At 52.4% G+C, this 24,937-nt stretch overlaps 10 protein-coding genes across 10 annotated transcripts; 5 read left to right on the forward strand and 5 right to left on the reverse strand.

Moving 5' to 3' along the window:
- Positions 1 to 67: 67 nt before the first annotated feature.
- Positions 68 to 819, forward strand: BDV59DRAFT_147877 (uncharacterized protein). Its single transcript, XM_073687312.1, has one exon. It carries the CDS (start codon positions 296 to 298, stop codon positions 767 to 769), a length of 474 nt encoding a protein of 157 aa, XP_073542944.1. The 5' UTR covers positions 68 to 295; the 3' UTR covers positions 770 to 819.
- A 428-nt stretch (positions 820 to 1,247) lies between these two features.
- Positions 1,248 to 4,975, reverse strand: BDV59DRAFT_211448 (uncharacterized protein; the record flags this gene model as incomplete). Its single annotated transcript, XM_073695801.1, has 7 exons — positions 1,248 to 1,654; positions 1,708 to 2,446; positions 2,587 to 2,805; positions 2,934 to 3,202; positions 3,256 to 3,383; positions 3,740 to 4,823; positions 4,903 to 4,975. 7 exons carry the CDS (start codon positions 4,973 to 4,975, stop codon positions 1,494 to 1,496), a joined length of 2,673 nt encoding a protein of 890 aa, XP_073542945.1. The 3' UTR covers positions 1,248 to 1,493.
- Positions 4,976 to 5,366: 391 nt separating this feature from the next.
- Positions 5,367 to 6,306, forward strand: BDV59DRAFT_189086 (putative small nuclear ribonucleoprotein SmG). Its single transcript, XM_073691545.1, has 5 exons — positions 5,367 to 5,428; positions 5,498 to 5,569; positions 5,670 to 5,744; positions 5,806 to 5,838; positions 5,915 to 6,306. The coding sequence occupies exons 1-5, from the start codon at positions 5,399 to 5,401 to the stop codon at positions 5,939 to 5,941; spliced, it is 237 nt and encodes a 78-aa protein (XP_073542946.1). The 5' UTR covers positions 5,367 to 5,398; the 3' UTR covers positions 5,942 to 6,306.
- Positions 6,307 to 6,839: 533 nt separating this feature from the next.
- Positions 6,840 to 11,387, reverse strand: BDV59DRAFT_189088 (transcription initiation factor TFIID subunit TAF2). The gene is made up of 3 exons (XM_073691546.1): positions 8,731 to 11,387; positions 7,517 to 8,680; positions 6,840 to 7,466 (listed from the first exon to the last, which is right to left on the reverse strand). The coding sequence occupies exons 1-3, from the start codon at positions 11,026 to 11,028 to the stop codon at positions 7,143 to 7,145; spliced, it is 3,786 nt and encodes a 1,261-aa protein (XP_073542947.1). The 5' UTR covers positions 11,029 to 11,387; the 3' UTR covers positions 6,840 to 7,142.
- Positions 11,388 to 11,514: 127 nt separating this feature from the next.
- BDV59DRAFT_189089 (sn-1,2-diacylglycerol cholinephosphotransferase) lies at positions 11,515 to 13,645 on the forward strand. Its single transcript, XM_073691547.1, has 6 exons — positions 11,515 to 11,757; positions 11,819 to 11,922; positions 11,991 to 12,116; positions 12,170 to 12,213; positions 12,267 to 12,344; positions 12,397 to 13,645. Exons 1-6 carry the CDS (start codon positions 11,730 to 11,732, stop codon positions 13,298 to 13,300), a joined length of 1,284 nt encoding a protein of 427 aa, XP_073542948.1. The 5' UTR covers positions 11,515 to 11,729; the 3' UTR covers positions 13,301 to 13,645.
- A 389-nt stretch (positions 13,646 to 14,034) lies between these two features.
- On the forward strand, positions 14,035 to 16,293 carry BDV59DRAFT_206311 (putative choline transporter Hnm1; the record flags this gene model as incomplete). Its single annotated transcript, XM_073694780.1, has 13 exons — positions 14,035 to 14,134; positions 14,182 to 14,262; positions 14,322 to 14,372; positions 14,421 to 14,597; positions 14,657 to 14,845; positions 14,905 to 15,092; positions 15,143 to 15,166; positions 15,221 to 15,248; positions 15,296 to 15,508; positions 15,569 to 15,626; positions 15,692 to 15,823; positions 15,887 to 16,071; positions 16,136 to 16,293. 13 exons carry the CDS (start codon positions 14,035 to 14,037, stop codon positions 16,291 to 16,293), a joined length of 1,584 nt encoding a protein of 527 aa, XP_073542949.1.
- Positions 16,294 to 16,501: 208 nt separating this feature from the next.
- Positions 16,502 to 17,811, reverse strand: BDV59DRAFT_189101 (uncharacterized protein). The gene is made up of 6 exons (XM_073691548.1): positions 17,649 to 17,811; positions 17,039 to 17,518; positions 16,940 to 16,965; positions 16,781 to 16,875; positions 16,672 to 16,729; positions 16,502 to 16,622 (listed from the first exon to the last, which is right to left on the reverse strand). The coding sequence occupies exons 2-6, from the start codon at positions 17,450 to 17,452 to the stop codon at positions 16,550 to 16,552; spliced, it is 666 nt and encodes a 221-aa protein (XP_073542950.1). The 5' UTR covers positions 17,453 to 17,518; positions 17,649 to 17,811; the 3' UTR covers positions 16,502 to 16,549.
- Positions 17,812 to 18,724: 913 nt separating this feature from the next.
- BDV59DRAFT_147954 (uncharacterized protein) lies at positions 18,725 to 19,761 on the forward strand. Its single transcript, XM_073687314.1, has 3 exons — positions 18,725 to 18,851; positions 18,921 to 19,144; positions 19,208 to 19,761. The coding sequence occupies exons 2-3, from the start codon at positions 18,944 to 18,946 to the stop codon at positions 19,571 to 19,573; spliced, it is 567 nt and encodes a 188-aa protein (XP_073542951.1). The 5' UTR covers positions 18,725 to 18,851; positions 18,921 to 18,943; the 3' UTR covers positions 19,574 to 19,761.
- Position 19,762: 1 nt separating this feature from the next.
- On the reverse strand, positions 19,763 to 22,520 carry BDV59DRAFT_147962 (uncharacterized protein). The gene is made up of 2 exons (XM_073687315.1): positions 20,461 to 22,520; positions 19,763 to 20,409 (listed from the first exon to the last, which is right to left on the reverse strand). Exons 1-2 carry the CDS (start codon positions 22,014 to 22,016, stop codon positions 19,929 to 19,931), a joined length of 2,037 nt encoding a protein of 678 aa, XP_073542952.1. The 5' UTR covers positions 22,017 to 22,520; the 3' UTR covers positions 19,763 to 19,928.
- Positions 22,521 to 22,700: 180 nt separating this feature from the next.
- On the reverse strand, positions 22,701 to 24,821 carry BDV59DRAFT_189113 (DUF3431 domain-containing protein). Its single transcript, XM_073691549.1, has 2 exons — positions 24,602 to 24,821; positions 22,701 to 24,390 (listed from the first exon to the last, which is right to left on the reverse strand). The coding sequence occupies exon 2, from the start codon at positions 24,325 to 24,327 to the stop codon at positions 23,086 to 23,088; it is 1,242 nt and encodes a 413-aa protein (XP_073542953.1). The 5' UTR covers positions 24,328 to 24,390; positions 24,602 to 24,821; the 3' UTR covers positions 22,701 to 23,085.
- Between the last annotated feature and the right edge of the window lie 116 nt (positions 24,822 to 24,937).

Below are 24,937 nucleotides of genomic sequence, written 5' to 3' on the forward strand. Positions count from 1 at the left end.
GGATAGCCATCTGCTTTCTCCGGTCGTTCTCTGATCCTGCATAATGAAACCCCGGAGTGCGCATCGCAGGGCATCGCAGAAACCAAAAATGCGGTATGAACTGCTGCACTCGCCATCTCTGCCAAATTCTGCCGGCTTCTCCTCCCCCAGCAGCCGGTCTTGGCCCAAACATCATATCACATACATCTCTCGCACGCAGACCGATCCATCCAGAGCGTACGGCACTCATCGACCCATCCTGCAAACCGAGATCTACCAGTCGATTCAAAAACCAACCTAGACACCAACAACAGCAATGAGAATGAACTCGTCCCGGTTTGCATGCATGGCCTCCTCACCAGCAGGCAGACGGCTCCATAGAGTAACTTACGATGCAACTAGAGAGTACAATAAGGCAAAAAAGGCATTTCGAAAGTCAAGCCCAGACCACCACCCACACACAACCTCTTGCTCTTCCTCATGGCTCAATGCAGATGCTCCCCCTCCCATCCGCTTCCTCTCCACCCCGCTCAACAACCCGCTGCAAGCACGCGACAACACTTCACCCTCCTCTGCCTGGTTTTTGTTCCCGTTCCCCCGCGGACCATCCCCAGATGTAGTACGTAGCAGTAGCCTCATACTTGCGCTGCTCCCTCCGACGGCGCTCGCGTCGTACATGCCCGCGGTGCGGTGCGCTCGCTTACCCCTCGAGGCAATGGGTGTTGTGCTGTGCTCGCTACTGATGGGTGACACTGCCGGACTAGCTGATTGCTTGTTGCGAAGGGATTGATCGGTTGGTAGGTAGGTAGGTAGGTATGCAGCTGGGTGGGTGGCTGGTGCGATGCACCGTTAGGGCTTGTGTTACGGCACGGACACGGGGAGGTACTTCGCTATCTGGCCCGTCGGCTCCTGTCTGGCCGATACATACATTGAGTCTGACAGACACAAAAGTACCATAACCTACTATTTATCATAAGGTGAAAGAAGAGGTTTGAAGGGACCGAAAAGATACCTACCTACTATACAAGTGGTGATGAGGGGTCGTCATTGCATTCCTTTTCCGGTCCTTTCCATGTCTTGATTTTGTCTTGGATATGTAGCATACAGAAATAGCAGGGCATAGACCCGCTGATGTCTGTTCCCGCCGTCCGCCTATCCGGTTTGCTAGCATCTCGCGTTGTCTCTGAACCACCCGTGGAGCAGAGGCTCCGGTGTACGATGTATGTACACTACCTAGACCAAACAAATGGGGAAACGGCCGACCCGTGGCTATCCTTCGCCCATGGGTCTGACTACGTGGAAGAAAGACAGACTGGCATGTATCTGATTCTCCCGTTCTGCCTGCCTTACCTCCGTCTCCGCAATTTCTGATACATGTTTCGAGCGCGGACCTTGTCCTATTCTTTAGATCGTATCGAGACACAACCTCGCTCGTCCGTCATCCATTGCCTCGCACAGATCTAGATCTACTTCAGGATACATGACCCATGACGCAAGGGTAGATCGCATGCCATCTAACGGCACTCGGGGAATTCGTCCATCGCTACTGAACCGGGACATGGACCGACAGCTATGGAGTTCGGAGGACTCACGTTGGCTTCGCTTCCCTGCTTCCGACGGACTCTTGCCTCGTTCTGGGTCCCGTAGTGGTCCAAAAGTCGGTCAACCAGGAGGACTGTAATCCGATCAGAAATATGGAACGGGGGAAATCGATTAGAGCAAACCAACCCGTTAGCAGGATAAAGGTAAAAGCGTACAGGATCACTGGGGATGTCATGAACGAATATGCAAGGCCAAAGTCCTGGATGAACAGGACAAAGCTGGCAGAGACCGTACCCAGCGCCAGACGGACGGATATGGCAATGGCAAGAGCAATACGGCTGTTGTGACGCCGGCCCAGCAGGACGAAAGACGCAAACAAAAACATGACTACAGCCGCAACGATGAAGAAGTATTCGTAAACAAATCCCAAAAGCCCTACGTACATCTTCAGAAGTTGAGAACTGCTCATATAGTCGATGTTGGTGTCTTCGCTTGGGACAAGCCCCATGCTCGTAAACAGCGCGGCTGTGACATTCCCGAGCAAGTCGCCAAAACGATTCCTTGTCACTGGGTAGTCATCTGAATCCTCATCTAAGCACAACGGAGCGTAGGGCAAATCGTAGAGGATTTGGTCTATTGCCATTTGCTGCTTGATAGCACCGTGGCTGTAGTTGATCTCCATGTCGCTGATGGTCCTTCGTAGAAGATCAATCGCCACCTCGGGGGTGGGCCGCGGGTCCTGGCAAGCAAACACAATAGTGTCTGTCAGATAGCCGAGCTTTAATGTCATGTCTAGAGTCAGAGCAAGGATCTGAGACCCCTCGAGAAGGAGAATCAGGGCAGCATGGAACGGAAAATGGAGCTGGGCCCAGATTTGCTGGGAGTGCTTCCCGAGGCTGACCCCGGGAAAGAGGTCGAAATAGGCCTGCCACACGAAGTACTATATTTGGCAGTCAGCGTACACAAAGTGAGCGTTTCGAGGGTGAGATGGTAGAGTCATACCACATTAGTCGTGACACCTAGGATATGAACAAACGACCACTTGGTCCAGCCAGCCGGACGGACTGTCTTATTTACAATCCTAGTGACGGCGATTACGCCCTCACCTATTATGATCAGTGTCAGAAGTCCCATTCTGACGTTCAGGTGGGTGTCCTGGAGGCCGATGTCGGGGGTAAAGCAGGAAATCCCCATGATAGTCCACATCTCAAGTCCAAACAAGACAAACCAAACGGTCCAGATGTAAGGGCGGACTTCACTAGGGTTGGTAAACAAAAAGAACATCTGATAAGTGTCAGTCTGGGTCTTATAACGCATGACAAGCGTACCCCTAGATATATCAAACTGGATGCAAAAAGGGTTGCCGCAGTAAAATACATTCCTCTTGCGGCGGATCTCATCTGACCTCGTACGAGGACGGTGCTGACAGTATACTGTATACCTAACAAGACCCTGCTTCCACCCAGGAATATACTCAGCGACCGGAATGCCCAAATATTCTCATCCCGTATGTGCGGCGTGAACCGCGTGCCTGCAGATGCGAATCCAACCATGGCGGCTAGCTGTATGGCTTTGCAGATTCTCTCGAAAATCGAATCACGAGCGAACCTAATATCGTATAGAGTGATCTGTAGCCAGGTAAACCATATCATTCCGAGAAAACCGATGTATGCCATCAAAGCTAGCACGCGGGGTTAGCTACGCAAACTCGTTCTAGCAACGGCCTTATGTTACCTTCCACGTTGTAGATCTCATGTGTAGCGGTGAAGGAAGACAGACTTGCCACGAAGAAGAGATCGAAAAACAATTCAATCGGGGTTGCATCTGCATGTCGGTAGAGACGAGGACCTGCATCGCTGCCGCTGTAGTCAACGGGTGTTTCGATGAACGACAAGCAGGCACGCTGGCTTCAGGAACCCGTCAGCGCATGAGCATACCACGTTGAACTGGATGCACCTACTGCACGCAGCAACGCGCGATCCTACGTTGGGGATGGCGGAAGCAGGAGAAAAAGGGTGAACGCGTCATTGAAGGTGGAAAGGTAGAAGTTTAATTGGGTATCATGAAAAGGACTAACTGGTTGGAAGAATGTAGAATGGCAGAGGTGAGATACCATGGGCAAATAGAAGAACAGAGGGCTCATTTGGAAGGTGCAATGCAGTGGAGTGGAACAAGCGTGGAGGGAAGTCAAGGCCCATTCTCAGCGTTTTCCGTCGACAAATCCATGGAGGTTCCAATATTCTCCAAGCCTCGTGAATTCTCTCCAGCGTCCGGGGCTTCGCCAGCTTCTTGCTTCAGCTTCTCATAGTTATCGCCGGCTTCTTTGATTAATGCCTGGATCTCGACCTCGCGAACGGCTATATCGGCCTTCTCCTTCCTCAGCTCCTCCATACGGTTGATGATTTGGGACTTTGACTGCTCCATCACCGCTAGCGTGGTGCGCAGTCTGTCCAAGCAACTCGACAGACGGGGGAGAGAGGTCATCTTCGGGGGAGTCTTCGGTCGATCTGTGTCTTTGCCGGACTTGCCCATTGCCGCTCTTGCCTGTGCAGCTTCGTACGCAGCTTTTTCCTCTAGATCTGAATCCTCGTCGTCCGATAGTCCCTCCGCATCGTCTATAAGTTCTCGCATTTCATCGCGCCGTTTCCTGGCCTGTTCGCGTTCCGCCTTGCGTCCTAAGGATATCCGACCATCCTCCACATACTCATCGAAGCCTTCGGCGAAATCCTCATCGTCCCGCAATAACCTCGTCTCTTTCACATCCTGCTGCTCGTCGTCCGATACAGCATCATCAGCAAGGGAGATAAAATCCTCTGCAGTAGATGTGTATTTTTGTTCCTTCGCCAGACGTGCTCTTCGTTCTTTCTTTTCTCTGATCTCTGCCTCGCTCGGAATAACAGACGGCGCTGAGACGGTCATCACCTCGCCAAATTTTGCGGCCACATCGACAGTCTTTCCTCTATCCGAACCTTCTTTGTCGGTCATTTCTTTGTTATCATCTGTAAAGGTCTTCGGCGTTGACGGTGTCGAATCCCGGAGCTCTTTCAGATACTCCTTGTTATAGCTTGGTCGGTCCTGGTCCGGACCAACTCGGAGGGGTAGGTGGTTGCCCGATGGCGTCAGAGATCGTTGCATAGCGCTTTTCTCTAGTAGCGTACGTCCACCAAGACCGCGCCGCTTCGGAATCACCACCTCGCTTTCCTGTCCATCTTCCGCCATCGATGTTTCGCCTTGACCGAATGATAGTAGCTTTGACTTCTGCTTCGACTTTGAGGGAGGGCGTTTCACAACCGGTCCAAGATCTGTGTCATCGTTAGGAATTTGTCGTGTAATCTCAAAGGTGAAGAGGGGGGAAAGATGCCAACAAGTTGAACTACTGACCTTCTTCGCCTCCATCCTCTTCATCCCCGCCGATCTTGCGGGGTTTTCTCCGGTTCGCGAATTTAGAGCTCATGTTGAACCGACCGTACGTTCTCGGCAATCCTAAGACTTGGAGCGAGTGAGAAGAAAGGGTCTTCAAGATGGGAGACTGATGTTGTCTGTCGCGACGAGGTCCAGCTAAATCTGCCATTATCATCACGTGATTATCTAACCCACAGAGGCAATTGTCTAGAATAGCTAGACCAGCATATTTTAAGCTGTGAAAAATATTCAGGTCAGCTACATAGAAAGAAGTCTGATCTATCTCTAGCATAGTAGTAATCCTACAAGAGAACGCCCGCGTATAAACCAGACAAGCGTCAGCTGGACGCATCTATCGAAGCTTGCCGGAACATCGTTTCTCCGGCAGCTTCCATCCCACGAACATCTCAAAAGTCCGCAACGCGACTATCTTCGACCTCACGCCCGGAAAGTTCACCAGAATCATCCAGCCAAGATGCCTCAAGCTCAGCCCGAACTCAAGAAGGTATGTGCTGCGACTCTCGTACCCCGGTTTTTCTGCATCCAGAATGGAATCTAACGCATTCCTTCGCAGTACATGGAAAAGCGGGTCTTCTGCCAGCTGAACGGCAACCGCAAAGTCATTGGTGTCCTGCGAGGCTACGATGTATGTTGAAGGAATCTGCCTGCTCATACTCTGCATGAGGCGATCATAACGAGAGTCGCGTGACTACACTTGGACAACGGCTAACACTTGTGGTGCGCAGGTGTTCATGAACATCGTTCTCGACGAGGCTTTCGAGGAGAAGCAGGGCGGAGAGAAGGTCGCTATTGGCATGGTGGTATGTAGCCGACGGATTCGTGCTCTGGTTCGACCATTTCGTGTGTCTAATCCTTATACAGGTCATTCGTGGTAACTCGGTCGTCATGCTCGAGGTTAGTGCCTTTCATCTCCGGACACCCAGACTCTCCCTCTCCTGCATATGACGGAGACTGACAACCTCATCTATAGGCTCTGGAACGGATAAGCGACAAATAGGCACGAGATTAGGTGTCACTTGCTTTTTTGGGAATTGTTTTCTTTTATCTTATCGCAACCAGGAGTTCACGGGTCGGTTGTTTCATGGACGATGAAGACGTTTCGATTTTTCTACAAGGCTTTACATATAGAATATGAGGACCTGTGAAATTGACGCTGAAAATAACTGGTTTTGACGCCAGAAGCGGCCAGACATGAACACACCCTGCGTCATATGACGTGCATTTGGTAATAAACCAGGCCTGGGCCACCAGCTCTGCCGCGAGACTTTCTTAAACAGAATCGTATCAAGTCGCGAAAGGCTTGTAACAGCTACTGAAAGTGTAAAGTCAGCAGAAGCAGAAGCCCAGACAGATCCACCAAGAAGCATGAGTTAATACTACTCGACAATGTCTGAATGACTCCTATGTATTTGCTGCTTCTCATACTCGTTGAACTATAAGATAAGGCGGAACCAATTTTTGTGAAACATCTAGTAGGCCTGTTTCAAAATCTATTCGCAGTCATCGTCGTATTTCTTAGCGACTCTCCTTATCGATAGCAGTGCCAACGTTCTCTTGTACCATTTCCTCTCCTTCATCGACATTGACAGCATCAATATCTTCCCAACGTCTAACATCGCACTTGCAGCGCAGAACAGACGGCAGAACATCTAATAATTTCCTATTTCACTCAGGCTGATGCCCCCCAAACAGACCCTGTCGCAACGTAGTCGAAGTACGCGGGCATGATATTGGCCAGATCCGAATAGTTGTCGTATTTACAGATAGCATTACATCCATCCCTATTGGGGAGCTCAACCGAACCCAGAGAACCTGACCGCATACGGGAGCCCACAGGTCTTCTTTTATGAGCCAAGATTCCGGCTTGAATAATCCAAACGATCAAATTTGGGATATCCTAGGTATCGCCGGCCGAAGCAACGATACGAGACAATTCGATGATTGCTATGCGAGATATCGTCATTCATGACACTCCGCAGAGGACACAGCATCGCACGGGGAATAATCCGGCAGAGCAGGTCCACTTCCAAAAACAACCTTAGGATAGGAATAGGGGGAAGAAGACGTGAAGAAAAGAAAGAAACTTTCAAATCGAGGAGTCCACCCACGCGCCATATCTCCGTATATCAACTTCAAACCACGTAAGCGAAGAGTAGTACAACATACATCAACAGGTAACATATTCATATTATCGATATTCATTTCGGTTTCTGACCGAACTTCAGCTTTAACTTCAGTCCGCCGCCGGGGGTAGATGGGGTGCCAGGAGTAGTCGCAGTATGGGGCTGTGCTGCGGGTGCAGGGGAGGAAATATTCGGAATGTGCAGTTTGGGGCCGGCCTGGGGAGTTGGTGGTTGGCTCATAGACGGAGTGCTTGGACCGAGCTTTGATTGTTTGAATGTGATACGAGGGCCGGGGGGAGGCATTCCCTGATCCTCGCGTTTTCGCTTTGCTGACGTTGAATCTTTAACCGGGTGGAGTGTCGTCCGGACTCTGCTAGACCTGGAAAAGTGCATACGACCCTGGAAAAGGTTAGAGAGAAAGCCCGGGCCAAACAAATGACATTACGTACCTTTCCGAGATGTTTGACTTGCCAGTATCGTGGGTATTTCAAGGCCACCATTCTCGAGGTCACCGGGTCATATAGTACCTTGGTGAGAACGGTAAATTCCGAAAGCTCCAGAAGGCCAATAAGTGGCGAGTTGCATGCAGCCCAGAGAGAATCTTTGAGCACCTGGTCACCGGATACTTCCATTTTAAGCGCCTCAATCGCGCCCGGCACGGTCTGTCGTCGTGCTAGGTCGGCCTGACGGACTTCTGTGGAAGACTCTTGTTCGATAATCAGCCCATCGCCAGGGACATCGGCCTTCTTCTCCTCGCCTCGGCCAAAAGCCACTGGAGCAAGGGCTTTCCCAAACAAGTCATGCAACCGTCGTCGAAGCCAAGCAGATGAATCGCTAGACATGGTAAAAATGAACCATTTCAGAAGTTCGGGACTCCTAAAGAGATCTGTTTCCACAAGGCACTCGAATGCGTCTAAGCGGAGAAGATCATATGTGCCCGCGCGAGTGTAAGGTAAGAATTGCATCACATCCGTGTCTAGGATGTTACCCTGCATCAATTGCATCTGGCAACGTAGGGCAGCCCGAGAGTAGAGGTTTTGGTATGAACTGGACCACTCATCCATTCTCCGGTACCTATCAATCTCGGCTAGAGCATCCTTCTCCAGCTGCTCCTCTGCTTGGGCCTCCAATATCCGCTCCATGTCGAAGTTATCCTGAAAATCTTCAGTCCGGGACTCGACCTTCCCAAGCAAGGCGTGACACAAAGACCGCATGAGCGTGGCAACGTAGAAATTGTCCGAATACTCATTGTTCGAATTATCATTGAACCTCAGTTTATCAAATAAAAAGCGCTTCACGCGCATTGGCGTTTTGCCGTTGTTGTCTCGGATCTTGGATATGGCTTCGGGGATGATCAACTGGAGTGCGTACGCAGCTCGATCCGAAAAGTCGTTTGAGCGGGTCATTGGAGAGCCTGGTATGCAGAATAATTCCTGGAAGGCTCTCTCCAAGTGGAACAAGCCTAGCCAATTTATTTCCTCTTTGGCATGTTTTACTAGAGCCCGAGCTGCTGCTGCTCTGATTCCGTAAAAGTACCTTCGGTCCATGAGCGTGCGGACAAATATCGTGGATATAAGAGGGTGCTCTCGTTGAGCTGCCATATATTGTAGAGACTATATCCCAGTTAGCTGTCTGCTTATGGATTTCAGGCATTCAACCTTACTTCAAGTTGAGCAACAACATCCCGATCCTGTTGGAGTTGGGAAAGGTACATGTAACCTGGCATCACCAACGAAAGCTTGCAGATCCACTCGAAATCCGCGTCCATTCGAATCCATTCGTACGACTCCTGTCCCATTCGATCTTCGTCCTCCTTGCTCCAGTCAGCGAGTTTCCACTCCTGCATTTCCTCTTCACTCTGCAAAACATCGCCCAGGCAGTATAATAAGACGTCCTCTTGAGTCTCGGTGTTTGGATCGGTGCCGGTGACCAAAGCAGCGCGCTCTTTTTGTCTTTTATTCCGTTTAAGCCGCTTGTACTTGGTATTGTATGGAATGTCAAATTTGGTCACTCCCTCTTTGATCTCGACGATGTGTTCATAGGGCGTGCCGTCTGCTTCGTGAATTCTGATTGTCATCGAACCCGTGAAAACAGGTTGGATGGCACCCGCATACACCCCACGAACCTCTTCCTTCACGTCTCGCATGAACGTATTTTTGTCCAAATCCCGAGTGCTCGGCTGCTCAGACTGAATCTGCCTGATCACCATCTCCACGACCAATTTCTTTTTATTGAATCGTTGGGTGGCTTGAAACCTGGGACAACCAGCGCCGTACACCCATTGTTGGAAGAACGTGTCCAGTTTGGCGTGACCAAGGCGCTCACAAGTTTTCTGGAAAAGGGAAGATGTGATAGCGCCATTCGGTATGTCACCCATCCGGGAGTTGAGGAAAACTCGAGAGACAATGCGGGTCATTGTGGGCTTGCCACTAGCCTTGTTCAGTCGCCTTTCGAGAATGAACAGAACGAGAGGTGCCTTGAGAGCAATGAATTCGATCTCAGATGCATCTATCTTCAAGATGTTTCCCATGTCATATATGGAGGGCCGTTCATAGTCCAGGTCACACACGCGGTCTGACATCTGCTTTAAGCGGAACCGATATTCATTGTTCCCACAGAGCTTTCGCATGAAGGTGTCTGTGATATACCAAGCCACACCAACGGTGACCCAGGTATCGGTGGGGGCCTTCGGAACGATGTTGACGCCCATCCATTGGCAAGCCAGAGCATACACAATAGCACGTGTCGAGTCATAAGTCGGGTCAATGATCTCTTCCGGGAACATCAAGTGATTGCTGCATATCGACAAGCAAGCTGTGGGCAAAACATCTTCTGGTGTGTCGTCCACGAAGCACATCTTGTAGCTTGAAAATGGGTAAGAACCGTATGTTAGAGAGAAGAAATCAATCGCTTTAGCCATCGGGAAACAGGTGTTTCGGAGCTCGTCTACCCTCCCAGGAAGGCAGAAAGCATGCAGAGGAATCGCATTCTGACCAAGCTGTTCGTCTTGATCACTCTCTCGAAAATCGGCGAGGTTGACATATTCAAATGGACCGACGGCAAAGCCCACTTGTTGCGCGGAGAGGGGAGAGGCGCAGGCAAAAGAAACAGTTTTCTTGCTGGAATCTCGCGGGTCAATAATTTCGTCTGTCATATCACCGGAGCAAACCACAGAGATATCCAAGTTCTCGTCATCCGGGGAAATGTATCGGGTGTTGGACTTTGACCGGCTAACAGGATTTCCATTGGAGTCGCGGGATTTACGATCAAACAAGTCCCCCAGGGAACATGGGCATTTGATCGAGACTTCCCAGGTGCAGCGCGATGAGGGGTCATCGACACACGGGAAAAGAGGGCACCCAACACCATAACCAAGCGGATTTGTTGTGTATACGTGTGGGTAACGTCGATCGCTGTTTTCCACGCCCACAAACTGAAGGCCGTCTCGAATATTGTCGACGGTAAACTCAATATAGACTGTGAGTGCCGCAAATTGTATTCCTTTCGAGCTAAGAGGGCCATCAAGATCATCAATAGATCCGGACCCACGTAATGCCATTTGATCCTGCGCTTCGATCGAAGAAGGGTCCAGCTCGTCGATCCTGACGCTCCTGGGGATTGTCAGGAGGAGATCGGGTTCCGGCGGGGATTTGAGGAGGCCGTCTATCTTGTTCGAGAGTCGCTGGTGGTAATGAGGACCGTACAACTGGAGCGACTCATAAGGGTCGGCATATTTGACGGCTGAGGCCTTTCCATTTATGTTAGTGCGCTTCAGCTCGCCCTGGCGAAAGTTCAACCGTATAACGCGGAGGTCTTTGTAATGCGGATGGATCGTGAGTTCGGTTTTGCCTCTGAGACTCTTGTTGAGAAAGTCGATTTCCAGTTCAACCTTCTGGTGAGCAACGGTGAACCCTTGGCCTGGTGCAGATGGCCCGGCGAGGGCCTCGATGACGCCCGGCATCGCGCAAAATACTCAGTCGTGCACTGCGCCGCAAGCGCTTGTCTGACCCTCTACCGTCATGTCCAAGCTGGAGGAGCGACCATGAATCTGTTAGGGAGAGCGTTCGATTGAGGAAAGCGTGACGTGGAGGTAAGCGCAAACGAAATCGCGTCAGTTGGCGAAGTGGGAATGAAGCTGAAGGTTGAGCGCGGCGCGGAGGGAAGAGGCTAGCAGGGAAGGGAGAGGATGGAGGGCGTATATTTAGAGGAAGGAAGAAAAGGAGGCTCAATAGACTGAGTGAAGAGAACACAGAGACTATACTGATTATACGTCAAGGACGAAACACAAAGCGGCGGACTCTCGCACTCCCACGCTCGTTCTGATACTTTGTCGCGTCAGATGCGTCGAAAGCTGCGGAGCTCACGGCGTGCACGTGACGACCCCCGTCTCCGTCCGCTGATCCTCTCCGTCTCCGTCCCGAAGAACTTTTGTCCTCTCCTTTTCGACCTTGTCGGAGTGGCATATACACCTGGGGCTGGCGCATTCGTATCGGAAACCCTGTCGGGCGCAGAAGCATACAACAGTTCTTTGGTGGACGATTCAGCCGCCTCGTCTACTCTTCCCTTTGGCGTCACTTCCTACGCGCAATGAACTAGTTGCGACTATATCTCCTCGCCCGCTGACCGGTTTATTCCACGTGCGCCCTGCGCCCTCCTGTCAAGATGAGCTTGATATTCAGGAGGATCCAAGGTTTGTCATTGGAGTGTCATAAAATTTCGCAATACCAGAAGTGGCTGATTGTCCTGCTCAGCGATCCAAGACTCCCTGTCCGACGATGTTCTGCTTCCCCTCAAAAGCTACAAGTATCAGAGTGTCGACAAATCTTATATCTCTCGATATATACTGAAGCATTACGTACGTAAATCCTACGCTTGGCAGGCTCTCGTGAAGCAATGGTCTAACTTAGTATATATGCCTATTAGTGGAATGCGTTCGTCGAAGTTTTACCCATGTGGTTGGCTCCCAACATGGTCACACTTCTGGGTTTCTTCTTCATTATAGGCAACGTCATTCTTATAGAAGTCCTGATGCCTGACCTTATCGGACCGGTAAGAATGACGCTTTGACGACGGTCTTTCCCAAACTCTAATATCCATGTTAGGGTCCTTCTTGGCTATATTACAGTTTCGCATTTGGCATGTGGATGTAAGGCACCGTGGTGATGCTGCAATTTCTGGGCTATACTAACTGCATGAAAGGTACTCCACTTTGGACAATGTCGATGGAAAACAGGCTCGGAGAACCGGGACTTCCAGCGGATTGGGTGAATTGTTTGAGTTAGTGCCCGGCCAACCGTACGGATTTCCCAAATGATGCTGACCTTCAAAGTCACGGTATAGACTCGTTGAATTGTACCATGGCCAGTCTGCTGGAGACTGCGGCCATGGGCTTTGGATCGACCCAACTCGGAGCGTACACCGCCCTTGTGCCTTGCCTTGCCATGTACTTTTCGACCTGGGAAACTTATCACACCCATACGCTCTATCTCGGCTATATCAATGGACCTACCGAAGGTCTTCTGGTGGCAATTGGAATCATGATTGCCTCTGGTATCTATGGTCCGCAGATCTGGTCTAGGCCGATCGTCGAATTCTTGAACTATCCGCAAATCTTCGGCAACAACTCCGTGAAAGACCTCTGGATTCCGTTTCTCGTTTTGTCCTTCTTCATCGGCCACTTGCCGGGCTGCGTTTTCAACGTTATCGAAGCACGCAGAAAACAGAATCTCCCCATTTTGCCTATTTTCAAGGAATGGGTTCCTATGATCGTCTTCACCCTCTGCAACATTGCTTGGCTATTCTCGCCATATTCCACCCTTCTTGCAGAAAACAGACTCGTCCTGTACTGCTGGACGATCACCTTCGTGTTTGGCCGCATGACCACTAAAATCATTCTGGCCCACCTGTTAAGGCAACCGTTCCCCTACTGGACTGTGCTGCAGGCTCCTCTTGTCGGCGGCGCAATTCTGGCCAACTTGCCTCGGTTTGGACTACCTATGGTCAGTGGATGGCTCGAGGTCTTATACCTTCGAGCCTATCTCTTGTTTGCGTTTGTGGCCTATATGCATTGGGCCATTTTGGTGATCAACAGAATTACCACTTTCCTGGGTATTAACTGCTTGACAATCCGTCGCGACAAAACAGTCGAGAGAGACCAAGCTTATCTCCATTTTGGGGAACGGAACGAATCTCCTTCAGGTGATCCTACCAAAGGTGGCCTGAAAAGCCACTGAATTCACCCTATATGCGGAATTACGTGCTCAATCTCGGCGGCAGATACAATTTCGCAATCCACTTACGGCACAGTCTGACCAACGCCTTGTGCGCCATAACGGGTGCGATCACGAGTCGGATATATCATGAAAACTAAGATCTTGGCTTCACGCGCTCAATTTGCTTCGCTATATATGATTGTCTTTGATTATGGTTTTAATTTCCTGTCTAGATATGCCATGAGCGTGCGACTGACGAACTAACGACTTCTGGCTTCCACGAGTTTTGACAAAGAGGGCAGGTTCCGATGTGAATATTAGCCACCATATAGATAGATCGTCTTAATAATACTGAATAGAGTAATGGTATGCGTTTTAAACCTTCCAGAAAATGTCAGTTTAATCTTACTATGCGTAAGACCGAAGACTGCAACGATCACTAGCCTACGGGATTAGCGCTCCTCCGTCTATTGCAATATCCACCATGACACGACAGCGGGGGTTCCAATTACGTAGTTCACACCGTACACTAGAGACCCCTCTCTGCGCCAATTCCGAGTGGTTTTGGCCCCTTTACGCGGGTACTCAGACCGGTCCAAGTCCGACTGATAACCCAGATAAGTAATGCAGACGCACGGGATAGATATCCCACTCGACTTGGCTCTCTTGGTCCTAAAGCTTAGTTACGACAGACAGCGGCAGACTCGTCGTTTCTTCATTGAAAATAAACACTTCCGCCCCTTGACCCCGTCAGAATGGGCAATCCTGACGACATCTCGGCCCATACCGCTGGCCCCAAAGATGCCGATGTTATACGCGTGCGGGATGCAGACGAGCTGCGGCTGGCTCAGATGGGTCAGTCATGTCCATGTCGCATTGACCTGCCACTTATTATTCGATAGGCCACAGGCAAGAGTTGAAGCGCCATTTCTCGGTCTGGAGCTTGATCGGCTTGGCTGCAAACTGTACCATTTCTTGGACAGGTATGCCAACGACATACCTGCATGGACTGTCGAGCAGGACTTACCAGAATTCTTCCTAGGTCTCGGTCTGGGCCTTATCACTTCGATAAATGCCGGTGGGCCTGGAGCACGTACGCCTTTCTACTCTGTCTGAGGCCTCCCTGAACTGACCGCGTTAGTTATCTATGGGTTCATTCTGGTGTTCATTCTCCAGTGTTTCCTAGGAACGTCACTGGCAGAGTTCGTCTCGGCATACCCCGTGGAAGGGGGGATGTATCACTGGATTGCAGCTATCGCGCCAAAGCGATTCAATAGTATACTCAGCTTTGCTACGGGATGGAGCACTGTATTCGGGTGTGAGTAGAATTTGAGATCGAATGTGATTTGGCTCCGTGGCTCAAAGATACATATTCAGGGATATTCACTACTGCGTCGACCAACCTGATCTACGCGACAAACTTCATAGCTCTAATCGCGATTTATAAGACGGATCTCGTACTGCAGCCGTGGATGACTTTCGTGGCCTACCAGGGCTTTAATCTTCTGACATCGGGGATCGTCATGTTTGGTAACCGCTTTATACCTCTCATCAATAAGTTTTCCTGTATGCTACATTGCCTGTGGGTGATTCAGCTGGCTTCAGCTCTCTAACATGAGTTGCAGTGTGCTACCTCCAGCTGGCATGGTTCGTCATCATGGTCACAGTCGCTGCATGTGCGCCCGCACATAATGACACCAAATTCGTCTTCCGGACGTGGATTAATGCGACTGGCTGGGAAAACAACGTCATCTGCTTCATCACAGGCCTCGTTAACCCGCTATACTCTCTTGGCGGACTGGATGGAATCACCGTGAGACTCCATCGGACGACAACCTTTCATGACTTCTAACAAGTTTGTAGCATATCACCGAGGAAATGCCGAATGTAGAAGAAACCCCCATCATGCCGCTCATACAAAACGCTCACAACAATATCTAGCCTGGAAGGAACGCCCCTTTGGCCTTAGGTTGGTCGCCGTGCCACGACACAACGATAGACACTGACAAGCGCCAGCCTGCACTCTCACTATAGCATTCGTCACCGGCCTGACATACCTGCTCAGCCTGATGTTCTCAGTCCAAGACTATCAAAGCCTAGCCAGTAGCCGGACGGGGCTCCCGCTGGCCGAGATCTTCCAGCAAGCGACGCAGACGCGTGGTGGCGTTTTCGGCCTCGTGTTTCTTCTCTGGGTTGCCCTGGGGCCATGCACGATCGGCTCCCAACTGAGTACGTTGCCGTTTCCATATCTCACCCGGCCGCGGGCTGACAGTGTCTACCTACACACAGGCACCGGACGCGTCTTCTGGGCGTTCGCCCGGGACGACGGCCTCCCGTTCTCGAAGACGTAACCAGCAATCATCCCCCCTGGCCCTGTGAACCAGGGCATTATGAGTGCTAACTGAGATACAGCTGGGCAAAAGTAAGCCCTCGCACGGGGACCCCATTAAACGCACAGTTCTGCGTGGGGACCATCATCGGCCTTCTGGGATGTATCTATCTCGGCTCGAGCACTGCGTTCAACGCCATGATGAGCTCGGCAGTGTACGTGTTCCGATTCGTCACCTGCAACCATTATATTCTCTGCTCTAATTGACCGTGTGCCAGGACGATCAATAACTTCGCCTATCTCGTGCCGATCCTCACGAACGTCATTCTGCGTCGGAGGACCATGCAGCGCGGTCCGTTTGCTTTGGGTTACTTCGCTGGGATGGCAGTCAACATTGTCACTGTGCTATGGCTTGTGTTTGCTATCATCTTCTTTTCGTTCCCGTACTATATGCCTGTCACTGGTAGGTGCAGCCCTGTTTTATATAGTGGAGCGGCTCATAGAGTTGAAGTACTGACGACGAACAGCGTCGAATATGAACTATACGTGCGCGTGCGTGGGTGGATTTCTGACCATTGAGCTTTTGTGGTGGGTTGTCGCGGGCAAGAAATATTCGACGAGCGTGCAGAAGGCTAAGGAGGAGCACGCTTCCCAGGCGGTGGTAGCTGCGGCAGGTGAGAAATAGACAGGGCGAACGTTGTCGGCGAGATACTGGGTTGGATTGAAGGTTCACGCAGTTATATATATGCTATGAACTGGTTATCGACGAGAAGGCTAGGAAGGGTTTTATATTGCCACAATCGCTCTAATGCAAAAAAAAAAAAAAAAAAAAAAAAAAAAAAAAAAAAAAAAAAAAAAAAAAAAAAAAAAAAAAAAAAAAAAAAAAAAGACATAGCATCATTAAGGTAGTAAGTATATATATACACTGAATTAGTAGGGTGTCAACACATGCGTCCAAAAAGGAAATCCTTCACGATTGGCGAGCTAGAGAACTCAGGGTTAAGGAGGATGCAGCTTCCATGCGGTTAGCCATCTATACAAGAACGAATGAACGAAGACTTACTTCAAAAAGTACTCGAGTCCCACGCGGCGAGACTCGAGGAAAGAAGGGCGAAATTTGACTAAATGATTTGTCAGTCGTTGACAGCCTGAAAGGTTCCATGGTGCCATACAAAGTACACTCTTGGGCGGAAGGGCAGGCAGGGCGTTTTTAGCGTAGGGAAACGATGCCACTAGTTGTCGTCGCAAGTCATCAAACTCCGAGTACCTGGGGAGAACGTCGATCAGTCAGGGATGATCGTCATAATCCTGGCGGAAGTCACTCGGCGTACCTCATGCGAATGGTGATAGGACCCCCCTAGTAGTATGTTAGATTGGAACAAGACCTGCTAATGGAGGTAAGAAGGGCAGGCTGCCGAGGGCATGCGTACCTCCAGGGTTTGGATTGTGCAGTTCCACACCACATACGCGCCAACTCCAGTCTTTCCGTGCACTACGATGTGATCATTGACCGATACACTTTGAGCCCACAATCCCCGACTAGACTCCGAGTTGGGATCTTCCGTGTGGTCCTCAAGGGTGATGGGTGGCAAGGGTTCGAGGGAGGCCTGCGATGTACGAGATGCATTCCGGTGGTGGCTCCAGTACGGGGGCACTATGCCGGAGACAGGGCGATCCTTAGACGAACCATTGGGATTGACGGCCCGGGAGGAGCTTGTCGAGTCGGGGATATCGGTAGTGGTCTGGCTGGAGGTGACGTTGTCGGCAGAGGTGGTGTTGGAGTGAGGAGGGGAGGAGGATGGGAGCCGAGGCACCAGACCAGTCTCCTCATTCGCTGGCTCCATCCATCTAAATGTCCGACGTGGGGGATAAGAGGGTGTTGGGGAGGGTAAGCCTGTTATTTCGGTTTGCTAATAATAAATCAGAATGCGAAACTAAGAAAAGAGGCGGGAAGAACCAGTGGCGGGAGGCAAAGCGCAAGGTTCACCAACAAGAAAAGGGACTGGGTATCACGGGGGAGGAGGTCTGTGTCCAACGTACCGGCGGATATGCAGCCGACAACGATGCGGAGTCGAGAGTCGGGATGGTTTGAGACCGATAAGATAGAGCAAGGAGGAAAAGCCGACAGGAATTGGGAGATCACGGGATGCTTAGTCAGTGCACCAATCATGCTGCACTATGTAGTTAGTTAACCAAGTAGACCTCCAACTACGCAGTAGTACAACTACATCATGTCTACATATGCAGTCCTCCTCCATTCTATGCAGTCCACATCAATCCCAGTCGAACAACTCTCCGTCAATTTCTACCATGTCTCACTAGAACGGCTCCATCCACCCAACCGAAGGTCACCCCCCCATCCGGTGTCAAGGGTCTCCGCTAGCAGAAGCCAAGCGTTCCAGGGTCCAATCGGACCCTCCCTTGCTCGGGTAATCAACAATGAAATGTGAGACATGCTCTGGCTAGTCTCTATCAGTCAGTCGCCTGCAAGCTGTCTCTCGCCCTTAACTGTCGGCTCGCTGGCATTCCAAGACATTCCAAGCGGTTCAACGCCATGTGAGGAGGCCTTCCCGTCATACTTGGAGGCGAAATATCCGAGATACGGCAGCCATCAGTGCTAAAGATAGCACACTGGACGACAATGGCCCTGCAGATTGTCCCGGCCATCTGACACGCATGGTTGGACAGTATCCGGACTCCGACACAGCAAAAGCCTAGTCCCCGGATCGACGCATCTCCCTCTTCTCTGTCTTCCTGGGACATTCCTCCCGGGGATCAGACCTTGATATATTGCAATAACCATGGATTGATTACTTTTAATTTGGAGCGGAATGACTCACGGCATCACCCCGGTATCTCTCCCCAGACCAAGCCAGCGGTTTCAGAAGTCCCACGAGATAGGGGAACGAACGAGGCCCCCAGCCCACTAAATGGCTAGCAAACCACATCTACATGAAGCCGTCTAATCGGTTTGGAGCTTAGGAGTAAATAGCGCCGCCACCCCAACCGCTTTGGGATGGCAGGTCAAGTGGTACGGAGTCGCACCACATCCGTACATATCCCGCGGCTTTTCCCATTCACTTGCTCTGACAGGCTTTTTCAGAATCTCTCCCAGGCAATTCTTCTTCTTTTTCTGTTTCTTCTTTCACTCCTGCTCCTCCTCCTGCTCCTCCTCCTCCCTCCTGGCCATCAGCGTCTTGATTCTCATCTCACGTCGTCTCTGTTTCCCTTTTTCCCAAACCGGTAAGTCCCAGACCATAGACAGAACATCCAGAACATCCAGAACTCCATCCTAACGACAACCCTCCGCAGAACCCTCAATCCCAACTATCACAATGCGTCTCATCCAGTCTCTGGCGATCCTCACCACCATGGTCGGCCTAGCCACCAGCCAAACCAACGCCACCATCAGCCCCAGCAGCGTCGACTCCTCCACCAGATCCTACTGGTGCCAGCAGCAAACCTCGACCTGTCCGCTACTGTGTCTCCAGATGCCCGGAGCATCCAGCAACCCCTCCGCCAACACCTGCGACTCTGTAAGTCTTCCCTCCCACACCACACATATGCCAATGCTACCCCGGCTCACGCTTCCCGTCCAGAAAACTCTCGCCTACACCTGCACCTGCAGCAACGGGCTCTCCCCCAACTCTTCCGAATACAGCCAGACCATCCCGTACTTCATCTGCACCGAGCAGAACAACCAGTGTGTCGCGAGCTGCAGCGCCGGCGATTCTTCCTGCCAGTCCGCCTGTCGCAGCGACCACCCGTGCGGCGCGCAGAACCCCCAGCGCTACAACACCACCTCCACCTCCACCGGTGTGCCCGCCGCGACGACCTCGCTGGCCCCGTTCACCGGCACAGCCGAAAAGGGCGCCGCAGTGCAGCAGCTTGCCGATATGGGGCAGGTGTACGGGCTTGCTGTTGTTGTGGGGGCGTTTCTTGCTGGGTTTAGAGTCCTTCTGTAAGGTGTAGTGGGACTAGCTAGGCCTGATTAGGGACTTTGGGGGGTTGTTCTGTGCTCTGGAGATTCAGCGTTACTTGCTTCGGTTCTGCATGTCCATATTGTTTAGCGCGGTAATAATCATAATTGCAATTCAGGTGCTTTACTAGGTTCGCCTCTGAAGTAAAACTCGTTCAAATCGATTCGTATCTCGTCCGAGCAGCCAGTCTATGCACAAAGGGTATGAAGCACAAAACTCAGAGTAAGACACAGTCGGCCAATTCAGAACCCATATACGCCGTGAAAGCCCCCACAATGCGAAGCACAAACGGAACCCGCTAAGCCATGAGGAAAGAACACGCACCGAGCTAGAATGTGCGTCACGGCTCCAGCTCGACGAGCACCCGCAGGTCCCCGTCCATCCAGTCGACATTCCCCGCAGACAACAGCGCGATCGTCCACTCCCCATCATTCTGCACAGGCGTCAGTCCATCCGGAAGCCAGACCTTGACTTTCCAGCCGGCGGATGGGTTCCAGTTGGTCTGGGCGAGGGCCGAGTCGGCAGGCGGGACGCCCGGGAGCGAGTCCCCAAACCGTCTGATCAAGATCTGCTTCATGGTCTCCATGTCGGAGCACTGAGCCGCCGGGAAGTCGACACGAGGGACAATGCGTTTCCCGTGCTGCATGATATTGATGCGAAGGGTGATGGCCCCCTGCGGCGCGCTCGTCGCGGTGTTGGCGAAGCCCGGCAGCGAGGCCGGGAAGGGCTGCGGATGCGCCTCCGGAGCCGTGGCGGAGGTGTCTTTCGTGGAGAGACTATCGCGGATGATGCGGGATACGTCGCGGGTGATGCTGCTTGCACTGGAGGGAGAGTTAGGAGGGGGATTTCGCAGAAGACTAGGGTAGACTTACAATTCGTTGCGGGCAGATCGGTTGCGCTCGCCCCCGATTCGCCAGCGCAAGTCATGCATGGCCTCCGAGTCCAAGATCCGGTGCAGATTCTCGTCTTCACACGGTGTTGGACAGTCGTAACCACCGTTGTGAATGACCTGGTAGTGGCTGTCAACCGCAGCGACCAGGCCACGCCAGTCGGGCTGTTGCAGGCCCGAAAGCTGCCACAAATTGTCGAGTTCGTAGTTCTGGTTGTATGCCTCATAAGATTTCGCAATGGAGTCCCAGTCAGTGGGATAGCCGTCAAGGAAGAGATCGGTCAGGTTCAGCTCCAGAGGCTGAGACGTGGCGCGTAGTGGCGCGGGCACTGTGGATAGGGGAGGAGGCTGCTGTTGTTGCGCGTTGACTGCAGGGTGAGGGGTGGAGAAGGGAGACTGGGAAGAGGGATAGCCGTCATGGATATGGTGGTGCGCATGCATCTGCAGATGGTCATCGACAGGAAATTTTGGCGGACTCGCGCTGTTGAAGTTTTGCAGACTATCCTCCGTCTTTCGTCGTCGTCGCTCCTCTGCGCCGCCTTTCCTAGTCTCAACCGCATACTGTCGCTGGCGTTCATTCGTCACCATCCGTCTCAGCAAAGGAATCACCAACGAGATAATCTTCTGCTGATCTCGGGGCCATATATACGTCCTCGGGCCCATACCCTCGTTGACGACATTCTCCCCAAAGAAGCGCTCCCCATGACCTTCCCCTTCCAGGAAATGGCGCACACAATTCCAAAGCCGCAACTTGACCATCTCCGTGTCCCCCTTCCCACGTTGGCCAACGCAATCTCTCCGTTCGGGGTGTTTATCATCGAGCATATACGACTTCGCGGCCGCCTGCAGGTGCAAGAAGTTCTCGGGGGACAGCTCAAGCGACGCGAACAACTTCGACATCGGCGGCCGCGTATACTTCTTATTACTCGAAGGTTGGCGGAACAAGGCTGCTGCGGAATGGACCCCAATGGCGCGCGCCTCATTCAGGGTTTCAGGCGGCGGAGGTTCAGACCGCATCGCGAGGGTCTCCCCATAATGGTGGGGAGGGGTATGGTGCGGCTGCTGGTGCTGGGAGACAGGGTGTCCAATACCGGCAGCAGACGCTGTCAGCGCCGGGTCAAGGGGGCCGTCTCCTCTCTTCCTTTTCTTCGACACAGTTCTAGACAAGCCAGACGGCGCATGGTCATTCCCAGCTGAGCGTAGATGTCTCCCGGCATTCATCCCCGTGTTGAAGTTGGTGTCAAAGCTGTCCTCTTCCATGTGCATGTCAGACGCATAGCCATCCAGATGGTGTTGATGCCCAGCAGCACCGGCGGCGGCGGCAGCGGCAGCTGCAGCGGCCCATTCAGAAACATCCTGGCCAGCCGCCGCGGTGGCGGCTTCGACTAGGCCCGCGAGCTGATTCTCATTCGGCGCATATCCAGTACTCCCCAGGTTCGTGTTCGGGTCGATGTTCGATGTCGCCGCCGGCTGAGTAGAGAAGTCGCCGGCCGAGGTGGATGGCGGGTGTTGGGGGTTGGACGTGGGTGTAGACGTCATGTCGAAAGGTAGAAAACCGATGTTGCGATTTCGTATATGAAGGGGTAGTCAGGTATGGGTGGAAGCGCAAACAGTCCTGGGGTTATAACAACCAGCTATGCGACGGAATCGCGTGGATGATGACGCCTGTTCAATACGGACCGTGACAAACCAGCTATGAGCAAGGATCGAAGCGGTCTCCTCGTTGCGTAAGATGTATGTTGAAAGATATGTCGACCCAAAAATTCGTTCTTTCAAATCCGGCTTGCCATCGATGGAAGCTATTCCCAAGTGATGGCGCGCAAACGGGCCCTGAGCCGGTCCCTTGCTAGGTGACGGAGCAAATCAGCGCGTCTGAAAGTCGCCTCCGGTGGCTCTCGACACTCCAGTGAGCTCCTGCAATGGTAATCCCAGCTGAAGCAATTCTGGGAAGCTGGAGCTCCCAGTTCTCAGTCGCAAATAGATCGCGCGAGTTGCGATAAGTTAATCAATCAGATTGCTTGATTGGGGGGCGGATGACGCTGTTTGCGTGGTTTGAAGGATGGGCAGACAGTGCAAACTCTGAAGGAAGTCCCGTTTGTCACGTTTGCCCGGCAACGGACCACATTCCGGAGATTCCCCATTGGGAAAGAAACCCCGACACGTGATATGCTCTCCTACCAGATACTACCTAGTTAGTTAGTATACATACATTTACTCAGCAGGTATCAATATACATCATTGTCCATTCGTCTATCCAGCAAGATTTACCTAATCCAATTTGGATCCTGCCAAATCGCTCACGCTATAGGTATCCATACAATAGCCAAACGTCCCAACCGTATCAACACCAGACCCAATGAAAAGCAATAGACAAGCATAAACACAGTAGGTCTGCAGGAAAGCAGAAACCGTATCTATAATGGGAAAAGCCATGGTGCGCCTGAGATCCCAATGCAGAGGCGGAAATATAGACAAGAAAATAACACTAGCCTGCGGGTAGCCTTCCAGTCGCGACTCGAGCCAGAGACCACGTAGCCTGGATATCCAACAACCATACCCGCTGTACCTTGGGTATGGTCCAAAGCCCCAAGTCCGCCGCGGCTGGCTCCTAGAATCCATCTCCCTCCTTCCACGGTCTTCCCGCTTCTTTCGCTCTTGCCTTGGGATCCTCCCCGCGCAGGGTGGCGTTGACCAGGAGTTCCGCGATCACCCGTTCCTTTTCGACGATCTGCTCCTCCAGCTCGATGTCCTTGCCCGGTTCAGGGACGGAGAGCTTACTGCTCTGGCTGAGGGTGCCACGCATCCGGGCCAGCTCAATCGACTCGGCGCGGTGCCGCCACCGCTTGAGTTCCTCCTCGAGATCGTTCTTCTGGAAGCCCAGACCACGGTAGGCATCATACTCCTCCTCGCCGCCAAAGCAGATGCCGTACCCGTCACAGTAGCAAACATGTTCCTTCGGACACACCACATTCTCACCGGTGAACACCACATGCCACAGGTACTCCCAGATCCGGCCGGAGATGTAGTCGCTGAGCTCGGTGCGGAGGATCCAGTCGCGGTAGTAGACGAAGCGGGCCTTGGGGATGGAGAGGATGCGGTCGCGGGAGACGGCAAACTGCGCACAGCAGGGCTGCGCCAGCACATCCGGGATGGGGTGGTCGGGGAAGATCTCGCCCCATGACTTTGCCAGCATGGTTTCCTCCTGCTTGGACTCGTCCTCTTCCAGGGCGCCGGGGTGCAGCCAGTCGGGGCAGCCGGGGGCCCAGGTGCAGCGGAGATTCATGTAACCCTCGCGGACGATGCGCGCGGGGTTCAGGCGGCGCAGCATGTCGCCGGCGTTGCCGTCGAAGATGTCGTCATTGTGCCAGGCGAACTGGTGCGAGTGCATGAAGGCAATGATGTCCGGGAGGTCGTGGTAGTGCTCGATGATGTAGCTCAGGTAGACCATGACCTCGTGGCCTTTGTTTTTGGGGGGATGCAGCGGCGCCGACGGGTCGTCGACCACGTAAACGGCCGACTGCCAGTCCGGGAGCTCGAATTCGATCCACGAGGTGTCTTCCATGTTGGCCTGGGGCACTACCAACATCTTGGTGTAGGCCGCCCCGTCGGGTTTGGGCACGCCGGGGGCGTAGTGCGGGCGCGGGGCGTAGGGTTCTTTCGTGACGTAGTCATCGCCCTTGGTGATGTTGAAGCGACCGCTCGGGGTGGGAGATGGGGATGCGACGAGCTCCCCCAGACCTACCGTCTGCGGTACCCGTCGCCATTGTCTGGAGAGACTGCTGACGGTGTACAGGAAACAGACGAGGAAGGCGAGGCCGAGGAGGGGGATGGCCCGGCGTGAGGAAATCATGGACAAGGAAGGGTATGCAGGAGGAATATTAATACAGATGGAAGGGAAAGGGTAGGCGACCTGCTGGGAGATTCATCAGTTCATTAGACTAGTGGACACGACATGAAGATGGAGACTGTCGCCGAACGACGGCGGATTGGGGGTAGTTGGATGGGCGACAACGACGACGACGACGACGACAACGACAACAACAACGGATATGTTGAGAAGACGAAGAGTTCGAAGAGTCATGAAAGCGCGAAGAAAGCCGACTGGAGCGATGGGAGAAACTTACGATCAACCTTAATATGGGGGGGCCACCATGGAACCGAGCATCCAGATGTCGTCAAGACCAGTTGTCCAACACCAGGAGTGGATCGGATGCGACGCTGGGGTTCAGCGGGGGGAGGAATTGGAGGGGAAATCGGTTGAGGAGGAGAAGAGGGGAGAAAAGGACAGCAAGATAGAGAGAGAGAAAGAGAGAGACGATCGTCTTCGAGAGGGACGGGGAGAATGTTGGAGTGGGTGTTAATTTACTGGACCCTTGCCATTTCGGGCCCGTTTAGTGCCTCCGCGTCAGCGCTGATGACGAGGCCACTCGACGAAGTATAGTATATGCTTTGCTACCATC

Source organism: Aspergillus ambiguus (genome assembly GCF_047715705.1).
Source record: "Aspergillus ambiguus strain CBS 117.58 unplaced genomic scaffold BDV59scaffold_61, whole genome shotgun sequence".
Lineage (NCBI taxonomy): Eukaryota > Fungi > Ascomycota > Eurotiomycetes > Eurotiales > Aspergillaceae > Aspergillus > Aspergillus ambiguus.